Genomic DNA, 27,054 nt, shown 5'->3' on the forward strand with positions numbered 1-27,054 from the left:
CACCTATGCTTGGTATGCGTGGCACCATTTCAAAATTTGAAGATGGCACAAAACTTGGAAATATTGTAAACTATGAAGAGAATAGTGATAGAAGGGGCCAGAGGCTGGTGGAATGGACAGACAGGTTGCAGACAAAATTTAGTGTGAAGTGTTATGGGCCGAGGTTTAGAGAACCCCAAAGTGTATCATGGAGTTCACCTGACCCACAACTTTTAATAGATTGTGGTTGGCACCGAGTTGGGCTGGCACCGTCGGCTGGAGGACCTGCGGGAGAATGGACATGTGCTCGGCCACCACAGTCACCTCCAGGGCCCACTCCTCAAAGGAGGTGAGGATTCTCAAGTCTGGCACCCCACTGCCAGCCTGGGACCGCTCCTGCCGAATGTGGGAGAGTTTTCCTGAAGAGACACAGAGAAGGCATCATGAGCAACACGCACGGTTCAGTGGTGGGAGTGTGAACGCAGGGTTGGGGGGGGAAGGGGGAGGGTGGGCTGGGTGTCACTTGGAGAGTTGGGGGGATGGGTGCTCCCTTTGGGGGGGTGGGGCCGGGTGTGGGTGGCGTTGGTTTCTGCTCACTCGGTGCTGCCCGGTGTAGGTCGTGGTAAGTTCTTTCTGCACTGGAGGCGAGTCCTCCTGGTCACACTCGCCGAGCTGACTGCTTCCGCCACCTCATTCCAGGCAGCACTGACTGCCTTGTGGCTAACCCTCCAGAACCCCTGGGGGAACAGGACATCCCTCTTGGACTCCACCAGGTCAGCGTCCCCGAATCTGGCGGGGGGGGGGGGGGGGGGGGGAGCTGGCGAGCGCTGTCCTGGCGAATCAGCTGGCGAGGCATTATTTGCAGCGAGAAGTACTTGAGGCCTTGTTAAGTGGACCAATTAATTTTGAATAGCGATGCCAGATTCGCAGGGCTGAGCCCTGGGAAACTCGCGACAATTCCCGCTCGCGACAGCACCTAGAGAATCACATCCTATGTTCTCCCGCTGGAGGAGAATTGCAAGCAATTTACATTCCGCTTGGGAGAGCAAATTAAGAGGCAATTCTGATTCCCTTGCCATGCAAATTTATGCATGAAGAGGACTGCGAGGGATGCTTGAGGGAATCCCGCTATCGGACGCAATTTCGACCAGGCGGCCTGATAGCAACATCATGCTGCTGGCCGACCCTCCACCCCCACATCTCAAAGCAGCCCCAACCCCTTCCCTCAAGTACGGGGGTGATCCAACCGACAACCTCCAGGGACCCCCTTAATAGGGAGACCTCCCAGGGATCCCATAATAGGGTGACCCCCCCCCCCCCCCCCCCCCCAACGCGTCTTGGCCTTTTGGCCAAGATGAACGCGAGGTCAGGTGTAATGCATGGATCTGGTATGTCTCTCTCTTGTGGGAACCATGAATTGGATTCTATTTGAATTGATTTTTGGAGCAGGCAAGGAGCTGGATTAAGAGTTTGCCCCTGTCCACACTCTGAGCTCTGGCTTTGTAACTCTGATAATGGAATAAAAATAGAAAAAGGGAGATCCGAACCCCCATGGGCCTGGTGGAGGAGGGGTGGCAGGTAGTGCATTGTGGAATAGGGTGGTCCTCGGATGGACTTTGGGGACAATTTCCCTGAAGGGTTACCCCCTTGGCCCACTGCAAAGTCCACCATGTCAAGGCGACGCTGGTATATAACAGAGGTGATCTGCGCCGTGATTCCAGGCCCAGGGGACCCATTAGCATTCATTTACAACTGCCTGCTGGCGTGCAATCGTGAACCTCAATCCCGGCGGCACCAGGGGTTCAGAGCATCATGGGCACCAATCCAGATTTTCCCCGACGTCTGATTCTCCGTCCCGTTGGGAACCCCGCCCAAGGGATGTTAGGAAGCACTTCTTCACTCAAAGGGTGGAGATTTGGAACTCTCTCCCACAAACAGCAGTTGACGCTGGAAGAGTTGTTAATGTTACACCTGAGTTGGATAGATTTTTGTTAAGCAAAGATATTAAGGGATATGGGCCAACTGCAGGTTAATGGATTTCGGTCACAGATCAGGCCTGAACTCATCAAGTGGCAGGGCAGGCTTGAGGGGCTGAATGGCCTACTCCTGGTCCTATGTTCGCACATTCTCCCCGTTTCTCCATGGGTTTCCCCCAGATGCTCGTTTCCTCCCACGGTCCAAAGATGTACCGGTTAGGTGGATTAGCCTGAATGACTGTCTTATGGACTGATCTGATCTCTTCACAGATCTCTACTGAGTCGTACTGCCCTCCTGTATGCTTCATCCAATGCCTTTGTCTATGTATTTACATTGTGTATTTATATTTGCCCTATGTTTTTTTTTCCTGTATGAATTGATCTGTCTGGACAGTAAGCAATAAAAGTGAGCGAGAAATTTTGCTACACCACAGAAACGGGGGGACATTACATTTACAGAATTAATTACTTATTCAGAATCGCCACAATCCCAAGCCTTCAGTAATTGTAAAATGTTTCAAATTCTATAGTCATTTTCAGAAGACGGGACAGTCTGTAGCCAACTTTATTGCTGAATTGCGCCAGCTCCCCGAACAACGTGAGTTTTCGAAAATGTGCTTTGGGACAGACTAGTTTATGGTCTTAACGAGGACAGCATTGGGCAATGTTTGCTGTGAGAAACCACACTTACTTTTAAGAAGACTCTTGAAATTTCTCAGGGCATGGAAATGGCTGCCCAAAATGCAAAAGATATTCATAAGGTCAATGGCAACACGTAGGCATATGCACTGCGTCAAGTAAAGAAAGAAACTGAAAGTAAAATGCTGAAGACAGTGGATTGTTTCAGGTGTTAGAGGCTCACACTGTGCGAATCATTGTAAGTTTATGGACGGGTGCGGGCAGCACAGTGGTGCACTGGTTAGTACGGCTGCCTCACGCCGTCGAGGTCCGATCCCGGCTCCGGGTCACTGTCCGTGTGGTGTTTGCACATTCTCCCGTGTTTGCGTGGGTTTCACCCCACAACCCAAAAGATGAGCAGGCTAGGTGGATTGGCCATACTAAATTGTCCCTTAATTGGAAAAAAAAAAATTGGGCACTCTAAATTCATTTTTTTTAAAGTTCATGGACAGGTCGAAAAACCTCATTGGTTTTGCATCTAGAACACTCACAGAGGCTAAAAAGGGGTATTCACAGTTGGATAAAGAAAGTCTAGCTCTCGACTTTGCAGTCGTTATGGATGCCTGGTCAGATCTCAACAGTGGCTAAGAGACAGGACCAGAGCCGCAATTTTTTAAAGTTTTAAGATGGTGCGGAAAGATCGATTTGTTCCAGGAATGATAAGAAAGAAATAGGGCGTGGTTATTTTATAAACAAACTTTATTAAAAAAGAAAACAATATTTAAACTTCAACCCTAACAATAACAGATTACATGTAGTTTTGTAACCGTAACACATTACTTCCCATTAAACAGTACTTTAACATAAAATGCAGCTCTCATGCCACTTACACATGTAGACAAAAACAATATTTGCATTGACGAAGCAAATTTTCTTGCATTAGGGAAATTTGTTCTAACCCCTTTTTCAAAACCTGCCTTGGCGGCAACTTTCATGACCTCTCTCATTTTCCAAAGACTTCTCCTCTGTACCTGTTCAAAACAGGCCACCAGACTCTGTAATGGGCTAATAGCTGGTCAGACAGGGGTGTCCCGAAGAACAATGGATCTGGGGGCATCCTGTGCTTTCCCACCAACGAATTTAAGTCTGACTGGGACAATGCAACTCGGCCAGGTGTGGCTGTATCCCTTTGACTCAGTGCTAGCAGTGTTTTCCCTCAGTTGGTTTAACCCCTAAATTGCCACTACACGTTCAATCTCATTTCTGGACCCAATTTCCTAATATCTCCCTTGTGTAACAGCAGTAAAAGGAATATCTGTACGTCTATGGTCGTTTGTTCAACATATGTACTGACCACAGGCTACTCATGAGCCTTTTCAGCAAGTCAAAATGTATGTGCTTCAATTGTCAGTGTATCAATGCAGCATTGCGTACAGGGCAGGGCAGGACAATGCTAATGCAGACACATTAAGTCCTCTCCCTTTACTGGATTTGGCAACCCAGTAATTGTGTCCTCCCTACATGATTTTCTAGAGATTTTCCAGTCTCCAGTGCTAAACAAATTAAGCAGGTCCTATTCTGTCACTAGTTAAAGATTTCAAAAACATTCAATGGCATTCCCATCGCTAAATCCCCCACAATCAATATCCTGTGGGGGGGGGGGGGGGGTTTACCATTGATCTGAAACTGAACTGGACTAGCCATATTAATATTGTGACTACCAGAGCAGGTCAAAGGCTAGGAATCCTACGAGTAACTCACCTCCTGGACCCCAAAAGCCTGTCCACCATCTACAAGGCACAAGTCAGGATTGCAATGGAATATTTGCCTGGTTGAGCGCAGTTCCAACACTCAAGAAACTCAACACCATCTAGCACAAAACAGCCAGCTTGATTGCTCCCCCTGCCACATTCAATCCCTCCACCAATGAACAGTAGCAGTAGTGTGTACCATCTACAAGATGCACTGTAGGAACTCGCCACGTCTCCTTCGGCAGCACCTTCCAAACCCACGACCCAGTGACTCAAGGAGCTCTCCACCACTTTCTGAAGGGCAACTAGGGATAGGCAATAAATGCTGGCACCCACATCCCATAATTGTTTTTAAAAACAGTTCTGATGCAAGGATGGCCATCCATTATAAAAGGTGGTGGGTTGAATCCTTGTGAGCAGGATGGTTGCATACCGTGGAGGTCAAGTGGTTGGTTGTTCCATCCCCGGTCACTTGCAAGTAATGGATGAAATTCATGAGGCTCATTCAGGTGCCTCTCGAATGAAGAGGCTAGCCAGGTTGTATGTTTGTTGGCCTAATATGGATCAGGATTTGGAGAACAAAGTGAATTCCTATTCTGCATGTCAATCTAACCAGAAGATGGCGCCACTAGCACCATTAGATCCTTAGCAGTGGCCTGATCGCCCTGGGTTGAGAATTCATGTGGATTTTGCAAGTCCTGTAATGGGTCACGTTTTTTCAGCCATCGTGAATGCATTCTATTTTTTTTTAATTTTCCATTAAGCGGCAATTTTGGCGTGGCCAATCCACTCACACTGCACATCTTTGGGGTGTGAGGGTGAGACCCACGCAGATACGGGGAGAATGTGCAAACATGGACGGTGACCCGGGGCTGGGATCGAACCTGAGTCTAGTGCAGTGATGCAGCAATGCTAACCACTGCACCAACGTGATGCACATTCTAAATCAGTGTTTTTCAAACTTTTCCCCCGGGACCCACACCAGCCGACCTTCACGACTCACCATTTTCACTTACCTTTAATGTGACAGGCAAGTCTGCTTGGTCCAAACGATCTCTTTTGCTTTGTCATTCAATGTTGCATTTCTGCTAAGGACAAGGAACAAAGAAAAGCACAGCACAGGATCAGGCCCTTCGGCCCTCCAAGCCTGCGCCGACCATGCTGCCCGTCTAAACTAAAATCTTCTGCACTTCCGGGGTCCGCATCCCTCTGTTCCCATCCCATTCATGTATTTATCAAGGTGCCCCTTAAACGTCACTAACGTCCCTGCTTCCACCACCTCCTCCGGCAGCGAGTTCCAGGCACCCACTACCATCGGTGTAAAAAAACGTACCTCATACATCTCCTCTACACCTTGCCCCTCGCACCGTAAACCTATGCCCCCTAGTAATTGACCCCTCTACCCTGGGAAAAAGTATTTGACTATCCACTCTGTCTATGCCCCTCATAATTTTGTAGACCTCTATCAGGTCACCCCTCAATCTCTTTTGTTCCAGTGAGAACAAACCAAGTTTATTCAACCTCTCCTCATAGCTAATGCCCTCCATACCAGGCAACATACTGGTAAATCTCTTCTACACCCTCTCTAAACCCTCCACATCCTACTGGTAGTGTGGCGACCAGAATTGAACACTATACTCCCAAGTGTGGCCTAACTAAGGTTCTATACATGACTTGCCAATTTTTATACTCAATGCCCCGGCCAATGAAGGCAAGCATGCCATATGCCTTCTTGACTACCTTCTCCACCTGTGTTACCCTTTCAGTGACCTGTGCACCAAGATCTCTCGGACTGTCAATACTCTTGAGGGTTCTACCATTCACTGTATATTCCCTACCTGCATTAGATCTTCCAGAATGCATTACCTCACATTTGTCCGGATTAAACTCCATCTGCCATCTCGCCGCCCAAGTCACGAAACGATCTAAATCTTGCTGTATCCGACAGTCCTCATTGCTATCCGCAATTCCACCAATCTTTGTGTCCTCCGCAAACTTATTAATCAGACCAGTTACATTTTCCTCCAAATCATTTATATATACTACGAACAGCAAAGGTCCCAGCACTGATCCCTGCGGAACACCACTGGTCACAGCCCTCCACTTCAAGTGATGATTTCAGTTCTCGCTGCATCCTTTTTGAAAAATATCAAGAGGTTTGTCCTCAAATTCACCATGCTTAGTCTTCAAATGCCTTTGAGGTTTTTAAACTTTCATTTGCCAGTACATCCCTGCGTATGAGCTTTGCATCCTGATTTGCATTGGCATAATTAACAAAGTGGTACCTCAAGAAATCATCTTTCATTTTTTTATCCCGTCCTTAATGTTACAAAGCCAATGCACAGAGTGGACAGGGCAAACCCTTAAAACAATGTCATTGATTGCTCCAAAAAACAATTCAAATTGAACCCAATTCATGGTCTCCACAAGGGAGACATTCAACATCCAAGCTGACAAGAAAAGGCATTGCACCTCATCTTGGGCTTCATCTGACGCTTGATCTTAGCCAGTTCCCGATTTCAGTTTTTTCTTTTCAGCTCTTCACTGTGTTATGGGCCAGGGTTTAGAGAATCCCAAAGTGTATCATGGAGTTCACCTGACCCACAACTTTTAATAGATTGTGGTATGGGGAGCACACGGCTCACTCTACAGGTGTGGTACAGCAGAAATGGACCAGTGTTTTTTAAAACAAAACAATGTTTATTCTATGAACTCAAGTTAACCTTTTTAAAACAAAATGAATATCTTAGCAACCAGTAAATCAAATACAGCCCCCCCCCCAAAGAATACAACACTACGTAATCTGTATGCTGTCCTTTTAACATCCAAAAGGCTTAACTAACCTTCAAACAGGAGCACATTAGGGTTTACATTCAAGACTGAAAACATTTATAATTCTTCTGAATTCACCAAATGATCCATAGATAGTCTTTGGATGGCAGAGATCACAGCAGTGCAGCTCACTTTTACACCCATTTCTTAAAGGGTACTCTCACATGACAAGTCCTGTTGCCTTGCTTGCTCACAGGTAGAAAATGGATTTTTTTGATTTGTCACATATATTAATATACAGTGAAAAGTATTGTTTCTTGCATGCTGTACAAATAATGCATACCATACATAGGGAAGGAAGGAGAGACTGCAGAATATGTTACAGTTATAGCAAGGTGTAGAGAAAAGATCAATTTAATACAAGGTAGGTCCATTCAAAAGTGTGACGGCAGTCAGGAAGAAGCTGTTCTTGAGTCGGTTGGTACTTGACCTCAAGCTTTGGTATCTTTTTCCTGACGGAAGAAGGTGGAAGAGAGTATGTCCGGGGTGCGTGGGGTCCTTAATTATGCTGGCTGCCTTTCCGAGGCAGCGGAAATTGTAGACGAGTCGATGGATGGGAGGCTGGTTTGCGTGATGGACTGAACTACATTCATGGCCTTTTGCGGTCTTGGGCAGAGCAGGATCCATACCAAGCTGTGATACAACCAGAAAGAATGCTTTCTATGGTGCATCTGTAGAAGTTGGTGAGAGTCGTAGGTGACATGCCAAATTTCCTTAGTCTTCTGAGAAAATAGAGTCGTTGGTGGGCTTTCTTAACTCTAGTGTCGGCATGGGGGGACCGGGACAGGTTGTTGGTGATCTGGACACCTAAAAACTTGAAGCTCTCCACCCTTTCTACTTCGTTCTCATTGATGTCAACAGGGGCATGCTCTCCACTATGCTTCCTGAAGTCAATGACAATCTCCTTCGTTTTGTTGACATTGAGGGAGAGATTATTGTCGTTGCACCAGTTCACCAGATTCTCTATCTCATTCCTGTACTCTGTCTAGTCATTGTTTGAAATCCGACCCACTACTGTGGTGTCATCAGCAAATTTGAAAATTGAGTTGGAGGGGAATTTGGCCAGTCATGGGTGTACAAGGAGTATAGTCGGGGGCTGAGGACACAGCCTTGTGGGCACCGGTGTTGAGGATGATCGTGGAGATGTTGGTGCCTAGCCTTACTGATTGTGGCCTGTGGGTTAGAAAGTTCAGGATCCAGTCGCAGAGGGAGGAGCCGAAGCCAAGGCCATGGAATTTGGAGATGAGTTTCGTAGGAATGATGGTGTTGAAGGCTGAGCTGTAGTCGATAAATAGGAGTCTGACATAGGTGTCTTTGTTATCTAGGTGTTCCAGGGTAGAGTGCAGGGCCTCCTTTGTGATTTCATCAGATGTATTGGGCACGTGACGTCAGTGTTCATGTCGGGTGCGCGACCTGCTCTCTGCCGCCGCTTCTAGCCGGAAGACTGCATCGTTCTATTTAAAAGCCGGTCGCAGCCGGCATTCTCAATTTAAAAGCCGGCATGGCTGTTGGGCACTTCTCCAGCGATCGCAAATGCTGCGACCGATTGCTCCATGGCCCTCCCTCCCTACACCCACTAGTCGTGACCCGCACTTTGAAAAACCCTGTTCTAAATGGTTAGAAGTGTACATCATGAGCAACATTATAGCTCCAAGTACCATGGGGAAGATAAGCCAAGACTTTGCATCTAGTGGGTTACCGGATTCTCTTGTTTCTGATAATGGTACATTTATGAGCGAGTTTATGAAAAGGAATGGAATACGCCATGTATGTATTGTGCCATCTCATCCAGCTTCAAATGGTTTGGCAGAGTGAGCTGTTCAGACATTGAAGAGAGGATTGAAGAGGATGGCAGCTGATACTTTACGGACCAAGCTCTCGAGGTTCTTATTTCAATATTTTATCAAACCACAAACTATGGGAGTCTCACCAGCTGTATTATTGATGGTTAGAAGACGTCAGTCTCACCTGGATCTGCTACATCCAGATGTCAAAGCAAAAGTAGGATGGAGACAAGAAAAGCAGGGGAGACATGATCATCATGCTAAGGAAAGACGTTTTAACCCGAATGATTGTGTTTATATCAGGAATTTTGACAGTAAGCATCAATAAAGGTAATAATTTCCTGATCTCACTCTGGAAAAATTATATTACATTAATTTTAGTATTTAAAAAAAGATTATAAAATGGGATCTCATTGACCTCTTCAACACATTTACAGCATAATTATTCTGGTGTAGGACTCAGATCTCATCAATTACCGCAGTCTATCCATGGCATACCGTGACACTGAACCTTTTTAAAAAATAAATTCAGAGTACCCAAATATTTTTTTCCCAATTAAGCATGGCCTTTCCGCATAGCCTGCTCATCTTTTGGGTTGTGGGGGTGAGACCCACGCAAACATGGGGAGAATGAGCAAACTCCATACGGACAGTGACCCTAGGACAGGATCAAGCCTGGGTCCCCAACACCATGTGGCAGCAGTGCTAACCACTGCACCACCCTGTGACACGGAACCTAACCTGGTAACTGCATGGACAGAAGAAAATGTCCATGAAATCACCTGAATTTTTAAAAACCCAACTGCTTCACTCATTCTTTCAGGGGAAGGGGAAGTTTTGTCTTGCTTTCTTGTGATTCAAATATCACATTGACTTTCAAAGTTCTCCTAAGGAGGCGAGCAACATATATACATAGAAACATATCAACAAGAGCACCTTGTGTCAACAACTAGATACATAAAATGATACAACACAGGAAGCCATTCAGCTCATTATGCCTGTTTTTTTGAGGGATAGTGGGGGAAGTCGTGGAAGGATTCCCGAACTGATCATCAGCCTGTTGAACAGCATTATGAACATTCCTTCCATGGCCAAGTCCTGGTGTTGGGCTCAAACTCTTGAGATTCTGATCCAGTGGTAGTGCTGCTACCACAAGGCCTTCAAATATGCCAGGGTCTGCTCTTTTGACAGATTTATGCAATTAAACCTACTTAACATAGCCCTGCATTATCTAATTCCTGTTTTTTTGTTTAAAATTACAATTGAATCTGCTTTTACTGACCGTACAAAGAATGACAGATGGCTGTATCAATAACTAACAGACATAATTGGGCAAGGGGACTTTAGAATCATAGAAATTTACAATACAGGTGTTTGCCATTGTTTATTATGTCTGTTCTGGCTGACGAGTAGCCAGCAGTCGGCCTTCCTGAAAGTGAACCCTCGGCTGCGTACTTAGCCCCCTACTCTACTCCCTGTACACACACAACTGCGTGGCAAAATTTGGTTCCAACTCCATCTACAGGTTTGCTGACGATACGGCCGTAGTGGGCCGGATCATGAATAACGACAAGTCAGAATACAGGAGGGAGATTGACAACAATCTCTCCCTCAATGCCAGCACAACTAAAGAGCTGGTCATTGACTTCAGGAAGCAAAGTACTGTACACACCCCTGTCAGCATCAACGGGAGGTGGAGATGGTTAGCAGTTCCAAATTCCTAGGGTAGCACATCTCCAAAAATCTGTCTTGGTCCATCCATGTTGACGCTACCACCAAGAAAGCATAACAGCACCTATACTTCCTCAGGAAACTTGGCATGTCCACAGTAACCCTCACCAACTTTTACAGATGCACCATAGAAAGCATCCTTTTTGGCTGCATCACAGCCTGGTATGGCAATTGCTCAGCCCAGGACCGCAAGAAGCCTCAGTCGTGAACACCGCCCAGTCCATCTGCCATTCAATACAATCACAGTTTATAGAACATAGAATTTACAGTGCAGAAGGAGGCCATTTGGCCCATCGAGTCTGCACCGGCCCTTGTAAAGAGCGTCCCACACCTCCCCCCGTAACCCCACCTAACCTTTTTGGACACCAAGGGCAATTTAGCATGGCCAAGCCACCTAACCCGCACATCTTTGGACAGTCGGAGGAAACCAGAGCACCCGGAGGAAAACCACAGACACAGGAAGAATGTGCAGACTGCGCACAGACAGTGACCCAAGCCAGGAATCGAACCTGGGACCCTGGAGCAGTGAAGCAACCATGCTGCCCATCTTGTGGTTCAACTCCACTTTCCTGCCCACTCCCCACATTGATTGAAATGAGGCACGAAAAATCTGTCTTTCCCAGCCTTCATTGTATTCAAGGGTGGAGCATCAAAAACCCTCTGGAGTAAAAAATTCTGCAGTCACCAATATAGGACTGGGAAACGAGTCACGACTCATGGAGCAATAACATTGCAATGCTCTGCAGAGTTGCCCGGGGTTAAGGCTGGATCTCTCTCTCTCTCTCTCTCCCCCCCCCCCCGGGGCCGAGGACCTGGAAACGGCGGGAAATACAAACCGGCACCGCAGCACTCCCCATCAGCAGCAGCATCTCCGCCCGCCGGAAAGTAGTTCCCCAGAGGTTTTAACCTCACCCACCGTACATTTCTCAGCAACGAGTGAATGAGACACATGATCTGATTCGCGGAGGGAAAACTCTGGCGCCAAACCCCCTGTGGGGCCATTCGGAGGGAAGCGGGAGACATTCCCCCGCGGCTCGCGGTAAATGCAGAGGACCAGACGGGATGCCATGTCCCAGCGCGGAACCCGGTGGGGAGCGGAGGTCCGCAGCCTCTCGGCCAATCAGACCTCACGTTACAACCACGGACGGCCTGTGCGGAGATGCGACGGCTTCGCTGATTGGCTGGCGCCGTCCGCAAATCATCGACCGCCTTAGATACCAGTGGGACCGGAGCGATTGACCAATCGGGGATCAGATTAAATCACGGCGGATGCTGGAGTCGGACAGGGTGTAATCCCGACTCCCGGTGCCTCCCTTCTCCCACAACCGCAGCCAGTCTCCATCGCATTAGTCAGGACCAGCCGCTGGTGATGGCGGTTAACGCGCACGCGCAGTGGCTGGCGCCACCCTCACCAATCGGGAACGGCGTTACTTGGCGCGACGGACCAATCAGGGTCCGCGATAGATGAGCCCGACGACGGTTGGGAGCACGTGATGCGCGCGGGCATCGGCTGGCGCGATCCGCCCGCCAATGGGCGGCCGCGTTGGGAGCATGTGGGCGAAGGGGGGGGCGGGAGCGGACGAACCAATCAGAGTACGCGTCGGGCGTCGGCGGCTGCTCAGCGCGTGACGTACGAGATGCTGCGGACCAATGGGCCGGCGCGTTAGAGCGGTCGGGGCGTGGGGGGGAGGGGAGCGGCGCGCGCGCGCGGCCGGTATATCGCTCCGCCGCCGGCGGGACTCGGCTTTTTGCGCAGCTGCGGAGCCGGGCGAAGGCGTGAGGGAAGCTCCGGCTGTGTGGAGAAGCGAGCGGCAGAGAGAGAGAGAGAAAAGGGGAGGAGAGGGTGGTGGTGGGGGGGGAAAGGGAAAAAAAAAAGAACAACACCCCGAAAATAAAACGCATTTAAACCGACAGAAAGCCGCCCAGTTCACCCATTAGGAAGCAGAATCGAGTGACCCAGAACCATTTATGGCCGTTTCTGCCTGAGAAAAAGCCGCGTTGTTTCCCACATGAGATTCGTTAACATGGAGCTTATCACAATTTTAGAGAAAACCGTCTCTCCAGGTAAGCGGCCGAGTGGGATAAATTGTGTTTCTTTTCCTTCGCCTCCCTTGTTATTTTAAACTGTAATGTGGTGTTTCCTCCTTCAGATCGCAATGAGCTGGAGGCAGCGCAGAAGTTTCTGGAACAGGCGGCTGTTGAGAATTTGGTCAGTATTGGATTCCGTTTTAATTTATTTTTGAATGGATGGGCAGCCGGTCATCTGACTTCTCCCCTGTTTTTTTCTTAAATGTTGAAAGGCGGGGGGGGGAGATAGCATCTTCTGGTGATAGTAGTTGTGTAACAGGGAGGGAAGCCAAGGCCTTCATTGATTCCCCCGTCCCCCATCTTTTTCCCTCGGGTTTGGGGGTGGGGGGGGGGGGAGGGTTGGCGGCAGCGAGAGAGTGAAAAACTGCAACCCAACCTGCTGGCCGGATGTGCTGCGCTGATCGACAGGCCGCCGCAGCCAATGGGGGTCCGGGGCTGGTCGGAGGGCCCGGCGGTGGCAGCCAATGGGCGCCCGCCTAAGGGGCTGGGTTTCCGCTCTGCGCAAGTTCGGTTGACGGGAAGGGAAGCTGGGAGCCGAGGCCTGCGCGCATGTTGCCGGCTTTGGCCTGTGTGCGTGTGAGAGAGGAGAGGGACAGCAGCCTCCCTTCCCGCTGCCTGCAGTGTCTGGGGATGGAGCAACATTAAAACACAGCCTCGCGCCCCTGCATCTTTAAACTATATATCATTTCACTCAAAATTACCATCTTGATTAGTACAATCTGGGGGTTGGTATCACGTTTAAGACTGGTATCATTAATGTATCTATTCATGCACAATATGTTTATGTCTGTGATATATATACACGCAATATACATGTGCAAAGGTATTAAAATTATATTTTTTTCTGAGGGTGGCTTCCATTTCCTCATTAGTATTTGTGAAACTTGATCAACTTTATAGCCTACTTAATACATAAAATTGTGGCTCAGAAGTAGACCATTTGGCCCATCAAGCTTGTGATGGATAAAAAAAAAAGTCACTCGCTATAAATTTGTTCTTGGTTTAAAGCCTGCATGTTATGGCAATTTTAATGATGCACCTTTTTAGGTGGGGGTTTCTGACTAAGGCAACAGGTTTCTAGACCCCCACCCTTATGGTGATAGTTTCTTCCTCGACTTTCGTCTAATTCTTTTGTCAATTGCTTCAAATCTATCTCTACTTGAAAAACAGCCATCGGTCCTTCCCAGGCCTCTCCATATACTTTAATTAACACCCCCCCCCCCTTATCTACAGTGTGTTGCTGCACATGTACAAATACATCCACATTTTTTGCATTTAATGGAGTGAGGGTCTGTAAAGATTTTAAACTCTCAATGCATCATTTTCTTTATCGTGCGGCCTCAACCAGGACCTGGGATTCATGTCACATTACATTCATCCCCCACCATCTGGCCTGCGAAATCCTACCAACTGTCCTGGCTTGGTACAATTCACACCTCTTTAACCTGGGGTTACCCCATCTCTGGATCTGTAAAGATTCAATCACCTGCTAATGCTCACATTTCAAGCATTGTCTGGCGTCTTTGAATTTGTCTATATATGTTTCTGGAGCATACCTCTTCATTCACCTGAGGAAGGAGCAGCACTCCGAAAGCTAGTGACATCGAAACAAACCTGTTGGACTTTAACCTGGTGTTGTAAAACTTCTTACTGTGCTCACCCCAGTCCAACGCTGGCATCTCCACATCATTTCTTTATCGTAACAGGGTCAATGGATCTGTTTTTTTAGGTTGTTGCGCACTTTTATTTCTGGGACAGCTTCTGGGGTCTAAGGTTCTATTTTATTGGTAATTAATGAGAGTAGTACATTTCAGATACTCAATTCTGGATTTATATTTTAAATTGCACAGGTACTTGAATAATGTGCAAGTTGAGTTATTGCTGTGTGGTCAAGTTACATTTGAAATGCATTCTAATGTTAGAAATAATATCAATTAAAATCTGAACCTTCTCTTCATAAATACATTTAGTATCTTTGTGTATTGCGTTGAAGACTTATATTTTTCATGAGGTTACTTTATCTGATGCGTCACATTTTGTAGGTAATATTCTTTCTGGCTTCTTGCAATGTGTGGTATTTTGACAGTTTGCTAATAAGTACTTGGGTAATTGAGTATCGTTAAATGTATCCAGAAACTTTGCTGAGAAAGCTATCTGATTTTAAAAGACCAGTAATAATATTTTAATCAGTTATGTTTTCCTAAACACTTGGATGCATGTACATGTTAACAAATGTGTGGAGATGCCGGCGTTGGACTGGGGTGAGCACAGTAAGAAGTCTTACAACGCGAGGCTAAAGTCCAACAGGTTTGTTTCAAACACTAGCTTTCGGAGCACTGCTCCTTCACCTGAGCAGTGCTCCCACTATGCTCAATGTTTCCTGCTAGGTGCTGATTTGGGGCAGTTATCTGCTGGCAGAATCTGTAATGTGTTTTCTGTATAAAAATACATCTTGCGACTTGGTCGGTTGCAACATGCTACAGCGTCTGGGGTGGTCAATTCATTATTTTCTTGGTTGATGAAAAAAATTTGGACTTTGGGAGGAAGGAGAAAGAAGGTGAGTACAGGTTTTTAAATGAACATTTGAGGTCATGCAAGGTGGAAAATGGTGCGTAAAATTAAATTCCTGCAGAGAATAGCTGCTAGAAGAGGAAAGGATGGTGGGCATATGGTGGTGGAGGAAGGAGGTGGGTAACCTGAGTTAGTTTTAATTTTTCATTGTTGGGAAAGGGGAAAGAATGGATTTTATCAGATTGAGGGAGCAGAATACTGTCAAGTCTGGTCATGGGGGAGGCAGTGGCATGGTGGTATTGATGCTGGACTAGTAATCCAGAGACTCCCAGAGTCATGCTTTAGGGAAGAAAATCTGTCACCCTCACCTGGTCTGGCCTACATGTGGCTCCAGAAACACAGCGATGTGGTTGACTCTTAATACCCTCCGGGATGGGGAATAAACATGTGGGCCAGCAATGCCCACATCCCATGAATTAATAAAAAAACGGTTAGTAGCAGATCAGATATAGCATTTGCAGGGCAAAGCTCCCTCTTGTGTCTTGAGCAATATCCCAACATTCAACTCTGGAAGATAACTCCATTCCATTAAGTAAAATTTCCTATTTCCCACACCAGCCATTCTTCACAACTTGGATTGCTGGCTAATGCCAAGCTGGGACTGTTTGTTTCTGTGGATACATGCAGATTAGTCATCTGCCTCCAACTTCATTCATCATAAAACTCACTCCCAGCCAAGAGGAATCGGGCGTGTCTGATAAAATATCCTATATGTCTAGATTTATTGTAATTGTATGTTGAGTACAAATATTTTAATAGGGAAATATTAAAAGGTTGCTGGACAATGATGCTGGAATTGAAAAATATTTGAGTTTTTTCATCATTTGTTTTGGGTCTTTCAGTCCCCCTCTCAATCAGGATTTATTATATAGTTGCTTGGTTCATCGGCTGTGTGGGGAGGTGTAACAATTCCTATTGCATTTGTTAGTAGCATGTAGCTCCGTCCTTTCACCAAGGAAGGACTATTGAATTAAATTATTATGGGTGACACAGTGGCTAGCACTGCTGACTCACAGCAGCAGAGACCAGGGTTGTATCCTGACATATCAGCGTACTTAAGTCTGCGTGGGCTTCCTCCGGGTGCTCTGGTTTCCTCCCACAGTCCAAAGATGTGCAGGTTATGTGGATTGGCCATGCTAAATTGCCCCTTAGTGTCCAAAGGTTCGGTGGGGTTACGGAATAGGGCGGGGGAATTGAGCCTAGGCAGGGTACTCTTTCAGAGGATCGGTGCAGGCTTGATGGGCCAAATGGCCTCCTGCACTGTAGCGATTCTATTCTAACCTCGGCTAAGGTGGTAGAAGCCGTGCCCGTGGCCAGGGTTCTCACTCTTGACTGATATTCCGTGGTTCTACTGGAAATTTAGCTATGCTGATGCCAGGGTCCTGCTCGGTTTTGATACCACATGGGAGTTGCAACCATCTGAGCAACGGTACTGCAGCAAGTCATGGGAAAATTGGATTTTTTAAAAAAATGTAGCCTTGTATGTTTCGTGGAGACTGGCACACGTCCAATATTTACCCAACTCTACTCTGGGGAAGCCAACCGTCTCTCCAGACAATCACTCAGTCAAAGTTATGACCGTTGAGGGGTCGAGAGTGTATAATGCTGGTGAACTAGGAGTGAATCAGATCCCAAGAAACTTCTCCGGTTGGAGCTGATAATGTTAATGTGATTTTCTCCTGATATATTCCAGATTATTGTGAGGAGGTAGGTAAGACAGTCGGGCTGTTAGTGCGTTGTTAAACAAAATGTCACTTTCACAATCCTGAAGAATCTTGGGGGCAAATCAATGCTTGTCATTTTTTACAAACAATTCACGAAGAGCACAAGTGATGAGAAAGGAAAAGATGAATGGAAAGTTACGAAGAGGCTGCTGGGGTTGGGATTGTCGAAATTAGTCAGGAATTCAACCATCTAGCAATAATACTTATGGAAATGCAAGTGCATGTTTATTGTTGGGTGTAAATTTGGGAGAAAAAGGAGAATAAAAATATTGTTTTTTTAAAAAAGGAAATGCAAGGACATTAGGATGACAGATTTTGTTTTAACTACCATAATTGGTTAAGCAACTTAGTGTTTCGACGCACACTAAAATGATCATTTGGAAAAGATTGTGCATGTAGGACTCTCGAGAGGACGTTGATTCTGGAGTGGAGGAGAAAATATTGAAGATGGGGATATTCAATCTTTATAAAATGCAAGAGTATTTGCACAGTCCCAGCAACCAACCACCAGGGTAGCTATTTTTAAACTTCTCTACTTTTTGTTATGTGCTACAAATGTATTTATCTGTGTTGGTCGTTGGAAGGCTATTATGGTTCTTCATGAAGGCCCCGTCTTCTCGCCTGAGGTGTGGTGATCATCGGATTAAATCGCCTCCAGTCAGTTCTTCCCCTCAAGGAAAGTCATCTGGGACTCTGATGACTTTACTTACTTTATTTTGGTTCTGTGCGTAGCTTTTCCGTACTTTGTCAAATATGAGTCTGGATCATGCACAGAGGCCCTTCCCTGAATTCATTTCCAGCCATTGGCAGCAGGGGCTATGGCTGATTTCTCCTCCTCCACCTCTGCTGTCAGTTGACTTAACATAGCCTTGGATTCAAAATTGCCATCTTAAAGGTCTGGTGGGTGGTACCTTGGCCTAGAAAATCACCCATCAAGAAGGCAGTACCTGCAAACTTGAGTAAATGCTACTCCTGAAGCAGCTACTACAGATCATCTTGCTTCCCCATTTCTGCATGACAGAAACTACAAATTAACTGCGTTAGAATGTATGGGTGCTAACCTTTACTGTATTCTTTGGTGCATAAGTACTTACCAGTGCACCCCTTCGGTATGCTGTATTGTCAGTGATCCTGTGCTTCCACAGGTTTTTGGGCAAGTTGCAAGTGACGAGTTATATTCGCGCCACACAAGTGCCAGGCAATGACCATTTGCTACTGGAGAGGATCTAACCACTGCCCCATGACATTCAATGGCATTACCTTCGCTGAATCCCCCACAATCAACATCCTGGAGGTTACCATTGATCAGGAACTGTTCCCCTCCAGGTCACTCACCATCCTGGCTTGGAAATATATCGCCGTTCCTTCACTGTCGCTGGGGCAACACCCTGGAGCTCCCTCCCTAACAGCACAGTGGGTATACCTACACTGCAAGGACAGCAGTGTTCAAGAAGCCAGCTCACCACCACCTTCTGAAGAGCATCTAAGGATGGGCAATAAATGCTGGCCTAACCAACGGTGCCCACATCCCGTAAATTAATTTTTTTAAAAATCGAGCATTTTTCAGGTGGATATATTAAAGGTGCTAAAGATTTACATGTTCGATTAGTAATCTAACAAAATAGATACTGTACTAAATGAGATCTCTATTCTGACCAGGGTGCTTGACTGACCTAATAGTGTGACTAAGCAAAAATATTCCAGTTATGGCAAAGGCTCTTGCTTCTATCTACAGAGATAGACTGAACAATAGGTTCAGGTATGACTAAAATTCCAACTAAAAGACTGGTGGCTAGATGAAAATATCTCCAGCTTCACCTCGAGCTTTCTTCAAATATAAACTTATGGAGACTTAATTTCACCCGAATTTCTCCAAAACTCAACATTTTCCCCCGAGCCTGCATGGGCTTCGTTGGGTCCAACGATGTGCAGGTTGGGTGGATTGGCCTCGGTGTCCTTTAATACTGAAGCAGATTTCAATAAATTTACATTATCTAACATGTTATCCAGCAATGTGTATCTGACATTTGAGTTTACTGCAATGGGGTGGGGAGCAGCCACCAGGGAAGAAAGCGATCATTGTGAAATTTTAATACAACTGGATTTTTGTAGCTGGCTTTATCTAGTCATTCTCCAGTACTTGGAAACAGAGACTGTGGGTAGCACAATGGTTAGCACAGCGCCAGGGTCCCAGGTTCGATTCCCGGCTTGGGTCACTGTCTGTGCGGAGTCGACACGTTCTCCCTGTGTCTGTCTGTGGGTTTCCTCTGGGTGCTCAGGTTTCCTCGACTTGCTGTTAGGTGAATTGGACATTCTGAATTCTCCCTCTGTACCCGAATAGGCGCCAGAGTGTGGCAACTAGGGGCTTTTCACAATAACTCCATTGTCGTGTTAATGTAAGCCTACTTGTGTCAATACAGATTTTTTTGTTTAATTAAAAAGAACTCCCTTTGGTCTAGATCTCCCACACTACACGATTCCCCAGTCAGGAACTAATGGTGACCTGACATGATGTCCTGATCTGATGAAAGGTCACAACCTGAAACATTGGCTCTGTTTCTTCTCTCTGTGTTCTGGTTTATTTTCAGATTCCCAGCATCGGCTGATATTTTTCTCATTCCCATTCTCTTGCAATTTGGTAATAAAGTTTTTTGCTTTTTTGATCTCCTCTGTCATGGACAGCTTACTAATGTTGGAATGTGTGGCGAGCTGAATGTGAATCCTCGGAAGTGCTACTTGGCCACCACAGGTTTTCATTAATAGTTGTAATGATTGGCAGCTCTTGATTAGAACCAGTTGCAATTGAATATATGGCCAAAGCATGACTTATTTGCTTCTGATTTCTGGCTCAAAGTTTCCCATGCGGGACCTTGTCGAAAGCCGTACTGAAGGCCATGGAGATTACATCAACTGCACTGCCCTCATCTAGACACCACCTCGAATAATTCTATCAAATTTGTTAGACTCTGTGCCTTTGCAACTGGTTATAGTTTTTTTTACACTAAGGGTAGTGGGTGCCTGGAACTCGCTGCCGGAGGAGGTGGTGGAAGCAGGGACGATAGTGACATTTAAGGAGCATCTTGACAAATACATGAATAGGATGGGAATAGAGGGATACAGACCCCGGAAGTGTAGAAGATTTTAGTTCAGACGGGCAGCATACTTTTCTTTGTTCTTTGCACTTATAGTGTAGTGTATTTCAATTATTTGAATATTTCTAAGTTCAAAAGATTATCAAAGCACAATTTTTTAATTTTTATTTGAATTTGTAGAGATGTTTCACAGTCACTATGACGTATATAGCAGTCCTGAATGGTACCTGCGACTTTCCACGGAAAGGGTATTTAATTGTAAACATTGTCTGCCTTGCCTACTCAGCTCTTCCTCGGGAGACCTGTTACCTAGGGATGGTGAGAATAGCTGCTTTTTAAAATATATGGTTTACAGCTATATGTGTCTCTGGTTGATCCCATGGAGGAAGGTTAGAAGAGTCGGGATGATATGGTTTATAAGGCTAATTTACAGAATGCAGGATATTTTGATCTGGCATTGAACTGACCTATAAGTAGTTCACGCCATTCTATTAAAGTAGTTAACTTCTCTCAACGCATTGACGGCCCATTGGTGTCTGCAAGTGTTTAAGGGAATAGTAGTTTCCTGGTGATTTAAAATAAATGCGTTGCGGCAGTTTCTAAACTTGACATGCTTAACATGCGTAAACTGAAAATGCTAGGAAGAGGTCAACAACGAAGTAGATCTGATCAGTGTATTATTTGGTCCAGGGATCCGTAGAATCGAATCCCTACAATGCAGACGGAAGCCAGTGGGCCCATCGAGCCTCTGAAAGAGCACCCTACCTGACTCCACTCTCCTGCCCCAGCTCCATAACCCTGGTTAACCTGCACGTTTGGACACTTAAAGGCAGTTTAGCATGGCCGTCCCACCTAACTTGCACATCTTTAGACTGGGAGGAAACTAGAGCATGTACAAGCTCCACACAGACAGTCACTCGCTGGAATTGATCTGTACAAACCAGAAAGGTCACTAGTCCATAGTGATTTGAGCAAGGTCAGCTGGATAGTATTTGGCAAAATTGAAACCAGCTGTTATTCTCATTCCTGCTGATTGTTCACTGACTCCTAGTAGATTCTCCAGTTGGTGGCAGTTTAGAACATTCCTCCATGGTCTTGCCTCTCCCTTTGGCCTCAACACATGCAGTCCTGTCTTGTGCTTGAGCAGTGATGCTCGGAGAAATGCAACTCTTCTTCCTGTTTCCATGCCTGTTAATTGCTTTGCTTTTCAAATGCATTGATTATCTTGAGCCTGTTTCTATTGTCGAGCAAATACAAACTCTAATCCCAAGCCACTAACTCGATCCCTCCACCTGGCAACCGTCTGAGGCTGACATACTTGACTGTAAACAAAACATCTGATTTCCTATCACTAACAGTAGAATTGGCTGACTCTCTCTCCCTGCCTCATGGCTTTTCTGTTAACCTTCAGCCATGCCTTTGTTATCTCTAGACTCGCGTTTTCTCCAGACTGGTCTCCCACGTTCTACACTGTATAGATATGAGGTTATCCAAACTCTGCTGCCTATGACTTAACTGCTAACAAGTTCTGTTTGGCCATCCTGACCCACTTGAGCAATTTTGATATTACCTTCTTCCAGATAGCTCCATGGCCTTGCCCACCACCACCAAACTTCTGATCTAATCCAGCCCCAGGGCCCACTCCGATGTTTTCTCCTTTACATTGCTCCTTAAAACCTACATGTCTTTGTCTGGGGCGGCACAATGCTTAGCACTGCTGCCTCACAGCGCCGGAGCCCCGGGTTCAATTCCGGTCTTGGGTCACTGTCTGTGCAAAGTCTGCACGCTTTCCCTGTGTCTGCGTGGGTTTTCTCCGGGTGTTCCAGTTTCCCCTCAGTTCAAAGATGTGCAGGTTAGGTGATTGGCCATGATAAATTGCGCCTTAGTGTCCAGGAATGTGCGGGTTCGGTGGGATTACGGGTCGGTGCAGACTTAATGGGCCGAATGGTCTCCTGTACTGTATATTCATTTGCCCTAATGTCCCCTTATGCGACTGCCAAAACTTTCGCATTCCTGTGAAGTTCCTTGGGATGTTTAACCACATTAAATGCATTATGTCAGAACTTGTTTACTGTAATGTCCTTCCTTGGTAACTCTTTTCGGTAACTTCCCAGTTTTTTATTTGTGTTTCTTTGCCACTACCTGTTGTACTTTCAAACGATTGATGCTTGGATATAACTCTGGATGGGACGAGTTCCTTTTTGATGATTGCTGCTGTACTTCACTGACACTACTGTAATGTTTAATCAGTTGTCAGTGCCCTTGCGCCTGGGTCAGAAGATTGTGGATTCCAGCAGCACTAGAACTTGAGCACTTAATTTTAAGATGACACTCCAATGTAGTACAGAAGGTGTTTTTTTTTAATTGCCTGTGAATTCTTAAAACTGATTATTCCTATATTTTTCTTCTACTGTAACTTATCCCCTTCATGCTTCGTGTGTGAATTCACAGCCTGCTATCAATGTCCACCTATGGCAAGGTGCCAGAGAACACTCGGGCATGACTCTGAATGAAAAGTGGATACAGTTTCTGCTCCATTCTTCTGAGTTTTGTCAAATGGAGGCTTTCATATGGATCTGTTACTGCTTTCTGGCACTCTGATTGCCCGAACCACCAAGGGTTTTAAAGGTTTTTCGTGAGTCTTGCAGGAGCTGGTAGATCACTTTTACTTGTTGCAAAAATATTGAAAATCCTTGTGTTTAAGTTTAAATCCGGTTTAACCAGTTTTTCATTTTAGCAGTTATACAGTACAGAATGTCTGAAAAGCATGAGCAAGAGCCCTGGATGAATTTTTAAACTAAAAATACATGATCAATGATAAATAATAAAAATTACTTTTTTCCACTTTCTCTCATTCAATATAGCCTACCTTCTTAGTGGAACTCTCAAAAGTGCTAGCAAATCCAGGAAACAGTCAAGTTGCTCGAATTGCAGCTGGTCTACAAATCAAGAATTCCCTGACGTCCAAGGATCTTGATGTCAAGACACAATATCAGCAAAGGTGGCTGGCCATTGACACCAATGCCCGTAGAGAAATCAAAACCTTTGTAAGTTGTGGAGGCTTTTATAATTTTAATATTGAAATGTGTTTATTTCTTGGAGAGTGAGGAGGTTTTATGGCTTTCAATCAACTTTAGACTTGCCAAAATAACAATCTAACTGGTAGCGGAAAGGGAACACAGCCTTTCACATTTTAGACTTCTTGTTTTTAACATGGAGTAAGTCATATTGGTAAGATCTGCAGTTTTTCAGCAGATGGTGAAATAGTTAACCTCTTTGCCCATACAGTGTGCAGTTTTGCATGCTTGACTCATTGTTCAAGAACTGCTTTTATTGTTGATTTGTTTATTCAGAAATTTAGTTTAGTTTTTAAATCTTTATTTGCAAAATATGTTTGGCCAGTCTTCAGGCCCTAGCGGACTGATCTGTAATTCATTTGATCTGGCAATTCAACTGGGGAAAAAATGTTCTGTGCACTAATTTTTTAATAATCTGGTAATTAGAAGTTTAACAAGTCAAACTGAAGTTCATTTATAAAGGATTACAAATAGTCATTTGGTGTATTGCTGTAAAAAGACTTTGTCGAAGCTTTTCATCTTGCACTTGGCAATCACAAGAACACCAATGTCGGGGAGGAGCAAGTTTGTACTGCATGAAAAAAGTGCTGATTGGTTGGCAAGTGGACTGTTGATTGGTAGATGACTAGCTGCAGCCGCACATACACATTACACTCCGCACACAGACTCATCCCAGCCAAAAAGATGCCACTGGTTGTGCTGGAGCTTGCCCATACAGCTGATGGGTCGGCTGCGGTCAGAGGGGGACACCTATGCGACCCGTGGCACCAGGTTCAAAGTCGGCTGTTAGCGGTGTGCGTGGCTGCCTTGCCGGCTGCGGCAATGCTGCTCGTCCGTCCACCCTGACCCCACAACCAACGTCCTGGTCAACCCCCAGCCCTGGCAGAATCTCCCCCTCCGGCCAGCGGCACAACTGTCAGCACACCATGGCCTCTCTCTCCCTCAGCAGCCGCCATGCTGGTTTCCTGATTTTAAAAGCAGAAGTGAACCATGAATACCGGGTCGGGCCTGCTAATGATATGCAAACGGTGCCTACTGTATGTGGAGTGAAACGCATTGACGCCGTTTTCGTGATAACGGAAAATCACGATTTAACGTCAAATGGCGCCTGCCGCATTTTTGGCATCGGAAGCTATTCTCCGCCAAATCGCATTCCCCGATTTCAGCATTGGCTAACGGAGAATCCTGTCCAAGGTGTTTTGAAGCAAAAAACGCTTTCAAAGGAAGATATAATTAAAGTATTAATTATCTAGACACCATGTAGTCCAGCTTGTATATTCTTTTTGCAATTATCTTGCAATTTTTTTAAACTCCCTTTTTGGTTATTTAACTTTAAATCCCAAGTTTCCATGTTACTGCAGAGATTTTTATTAATACAGTTCATGAGTATTCATGCAATATATCATGGAGTTGGCAGTGTTAACATACTGATAATGTAAGATAAATAAATTCTTCTAGTGAGATTTCCATATAAGTACTTTTCAAACAGATTGCAGCAAGGGAAAGTCCATCATACAAATCTGTTCATTTGTACTTCAGAGCATGTCTGTTTAATGCCATCTTAAGTTTTAGTTTTATTTTACACATGCATTGGCTCATTAGTAACAATCAAAATATTCCAATAGAATGAATGAATACCAAACAATTGGAGAAGATGTATGTGTTTGCAACCTAATGCACCGTGTTTCCTTCTGTGTTTCGTGCACTGAAAAAAAACCAAGGGAGGCACAGTAGTTACCATTGCTGCCTCATGGTGCAATTCCGGCTTTGGATGACTCTGGAGTTTGTACGTTCTCCCCGTGTCTGCCTGGGTTGCATCTGGATGCTCCAGTTTCCTCCCACAGTCCAAAGATGTGCGTGCAGGTTAGGTGGATTGGGCATGCTAAATTGCTCCTCAGAGTCCAAAGATGTATGGGGATAGGTGGGGTGGGTGCGCGAGTAGGGTGCTCTTTTAGAGAGTCGTTGCAGACTCGATTGGCCGAATGGCCTCCTTCTGCACTGTAGGGAATCTGGAATCCAGGGCTTAATATTTTTAAAAATAGGATCACAACTAAATTTCAGTTCTCATTGATACTGACTTGCTCTGATTCCAGTTTCTTTTTGACACCTGTGTTGCGATTTTTAAATTTTAGTTTTTGCTATTTTAGTTTGTTTATGGCTCCATGCTGTAGGAATACTGAACTGTGTAAAACTATGCTAGTAGCACAGATGCTCAAAAGGCTTATATCAATGTATGCAGTTTTCATATTCTAACTTCCAAGATAATGTTATGTGCTATTGCTGAATGCAAGATGTAACCTACGCAGCATTATGTTTCTTTTGGGTGGTTTTGTGGGCGCTAGGAAATCAATCCATTTAGGAAAATGCATCACTGTATTCGTGCAAGAGTGTCTTCAGCCTTTAATTTTAGTCTCCTTTACTGGTCTAAGTATTTTTCTATTTTACCTTTCTGCATCTTACCCGTTTAAAAAAAAACTCTACCATAACTATCTAGTTCCAAACTTAACTAATTAATGATTCTCTTTAATCCAATTAAAGTTATGCCCCCAGTCTTATTCTCTATCTTTTAGATTATTCATTTCTGTGATGGGGTTGTTGCAAAATTACTTATTTTTGAATAACTAAACCTTATTTTGAACTTTTTAAACTATTCCCACAGGTCTTGCAAACTCTGGGCACAGAGACCTACAGGCCCAGCTCTGCATCTCAGTGTGTTGCAGGAATTGCGTGTGCAGAGATCCCTGTTGTTCAATGGCCAGAACTCATTCCTCACTTGGTTGCAAATGTTACAAACCCCAATAGCACTGAACATATGAAAGAGGCTACTTTGGAAGCTATTGGTTATATATGCCAGGATATTGTGAGTATTTTCTTAAAATATCCTCTGAAAATAAAGTACTATTGCAGTTAAGGTTTATTTTGTCATGTACTATCAATTACCATGTTTCGCAACACCATTGAGCATGAATTTCCATTTCGTGTTGTACATGTTGATCTGAAAGAAAACTGCATGCCCAATGGATTATACTTGAGTCTTCATTCCCTGCCCATTGGCATTGATGTGTATTTGAGACCACACTGACGAACCGATGCTCTCCACTTTAGTAGTTCCATTTAAAAGCATTTACAATATTTTAAAAACTGCCACCACAGACCAAACTGGTCAAGCCCTAAAGGGCATAGCTGTTAGAATGGGTCTGCACCAACTGGTGAAAAAACAATCGTGGGGGCGGGGGGGGACATATTTTACTTGATCCTTCCCAACCTGTCTGCTGCAGGTGCATCTGTCCATGACCACATCGGTAGGAGTGACCACCACATTATCCTTGTGGAGACAAAGTCCCATCTCCACATTGAGGGTACCTCCCATTGAGTTGTGTGGCACTGCCACCATGCTAAATGGGCAGACTTTGAACTGGTCTTGCAACTCAAGACTGGGCAACCATGAAGCACTTGGTCATCAGCAGAACTGTATACCTTCTCCAAAACATCATCCCATAGGTTTTACCAGTGAGCTAAGTCAATCAAATCATTGCCACACAGGATCTCTGGCTTTCTTTTGGGAACCCTTGTCGCTTATAGTATAATTTATAGGTTCTCAAACAGACTTCTGCTTTCTTCTGCACGACAGCTTGATTCTCAGAGCTCTGCTTTGCAATTGGATGTGGCTGAGGTTTAGACCCCCATACTGCTGGTCTCCAGTTTGCTTAACAAAGTATTCATTTCACCCTGCCACCAGGCTAATCTGCATCTCAAGTCCTCCTTGCAGCTACAGTTTTTAGCCAGTTCTTTACTTTTCATTTCATTCCAACTTCTTATCATAAACCACAA

The 27,054-nt window shown here is 45.2% G+C and overlaps 1 protein-coding gene and 1 long non-coding RNA gene across 2 annotated transcripts in view; one reads left to right on the forward strand and one right to left on the reverse strand.

The window, feature by feature from the left end:
* Window positions 1-7,003: 7,003 nt before the first annotated feature.
* Window positions 7,004-12,040, reverse strand: LOC140398623 (uncharacterized). The gene is made up of 2 exons (XR_011937519.1): window positions 11,508-12,040; window positions 7,004-7,789 (listed from the first exon to the last, which is right to left on the reverse strand). It is a non-coding gene; the product is annotated as an uncharacterized lncRNA (long non-coding RNA).
* Window positions 12,041-12,413: 373 nt separating this feature from the next.
* The window catches only part of kpnb1 (karyopherin (importin) beta 1), a 64,003-nt gene continuing 49,362 nt past the window's right edge, over window positions 12,414-27,054 (forward strand). Inside the window, exons 1-4 of the mRNA XM_072487505.1 lie at window positions 12,414-12,735; window positions 12,822-12,880; window positions 23,011-23,193; window positions 25,883-26,083. Coding sequence (XP_072343606.1) covers window positions 12,681-12,735; window positions 12,822-12,880; window positions 23,011-23,193; window positions 25,883-26,083 — 498 coding nt within the window. The 5' untranslated portion in view covers window positions 12,414-12,680. The remainder of the gene's footprint in view (window positions 12,736-12,821; window positions 12,881-23,010; window positions 23,194-25,882; window positions 26,084-27,054) is intronic.

Source organism: Scyliorhinus torazame, chromosome 21, assembly GCF_047496885.1.
Source record: "Scyliorhinus torazame isolate Kashiwa2021f chromosome 21, sScyTor2.1, whole genome shotgun sequence".
Taxonomy (NCBI): Eukaryota; Metazoa; Chordata; class Chondrichthyes; order Carcharhiniformes; family Scyliorhinidae; genus Scyliorhinus; species Scyliorhinus torazame.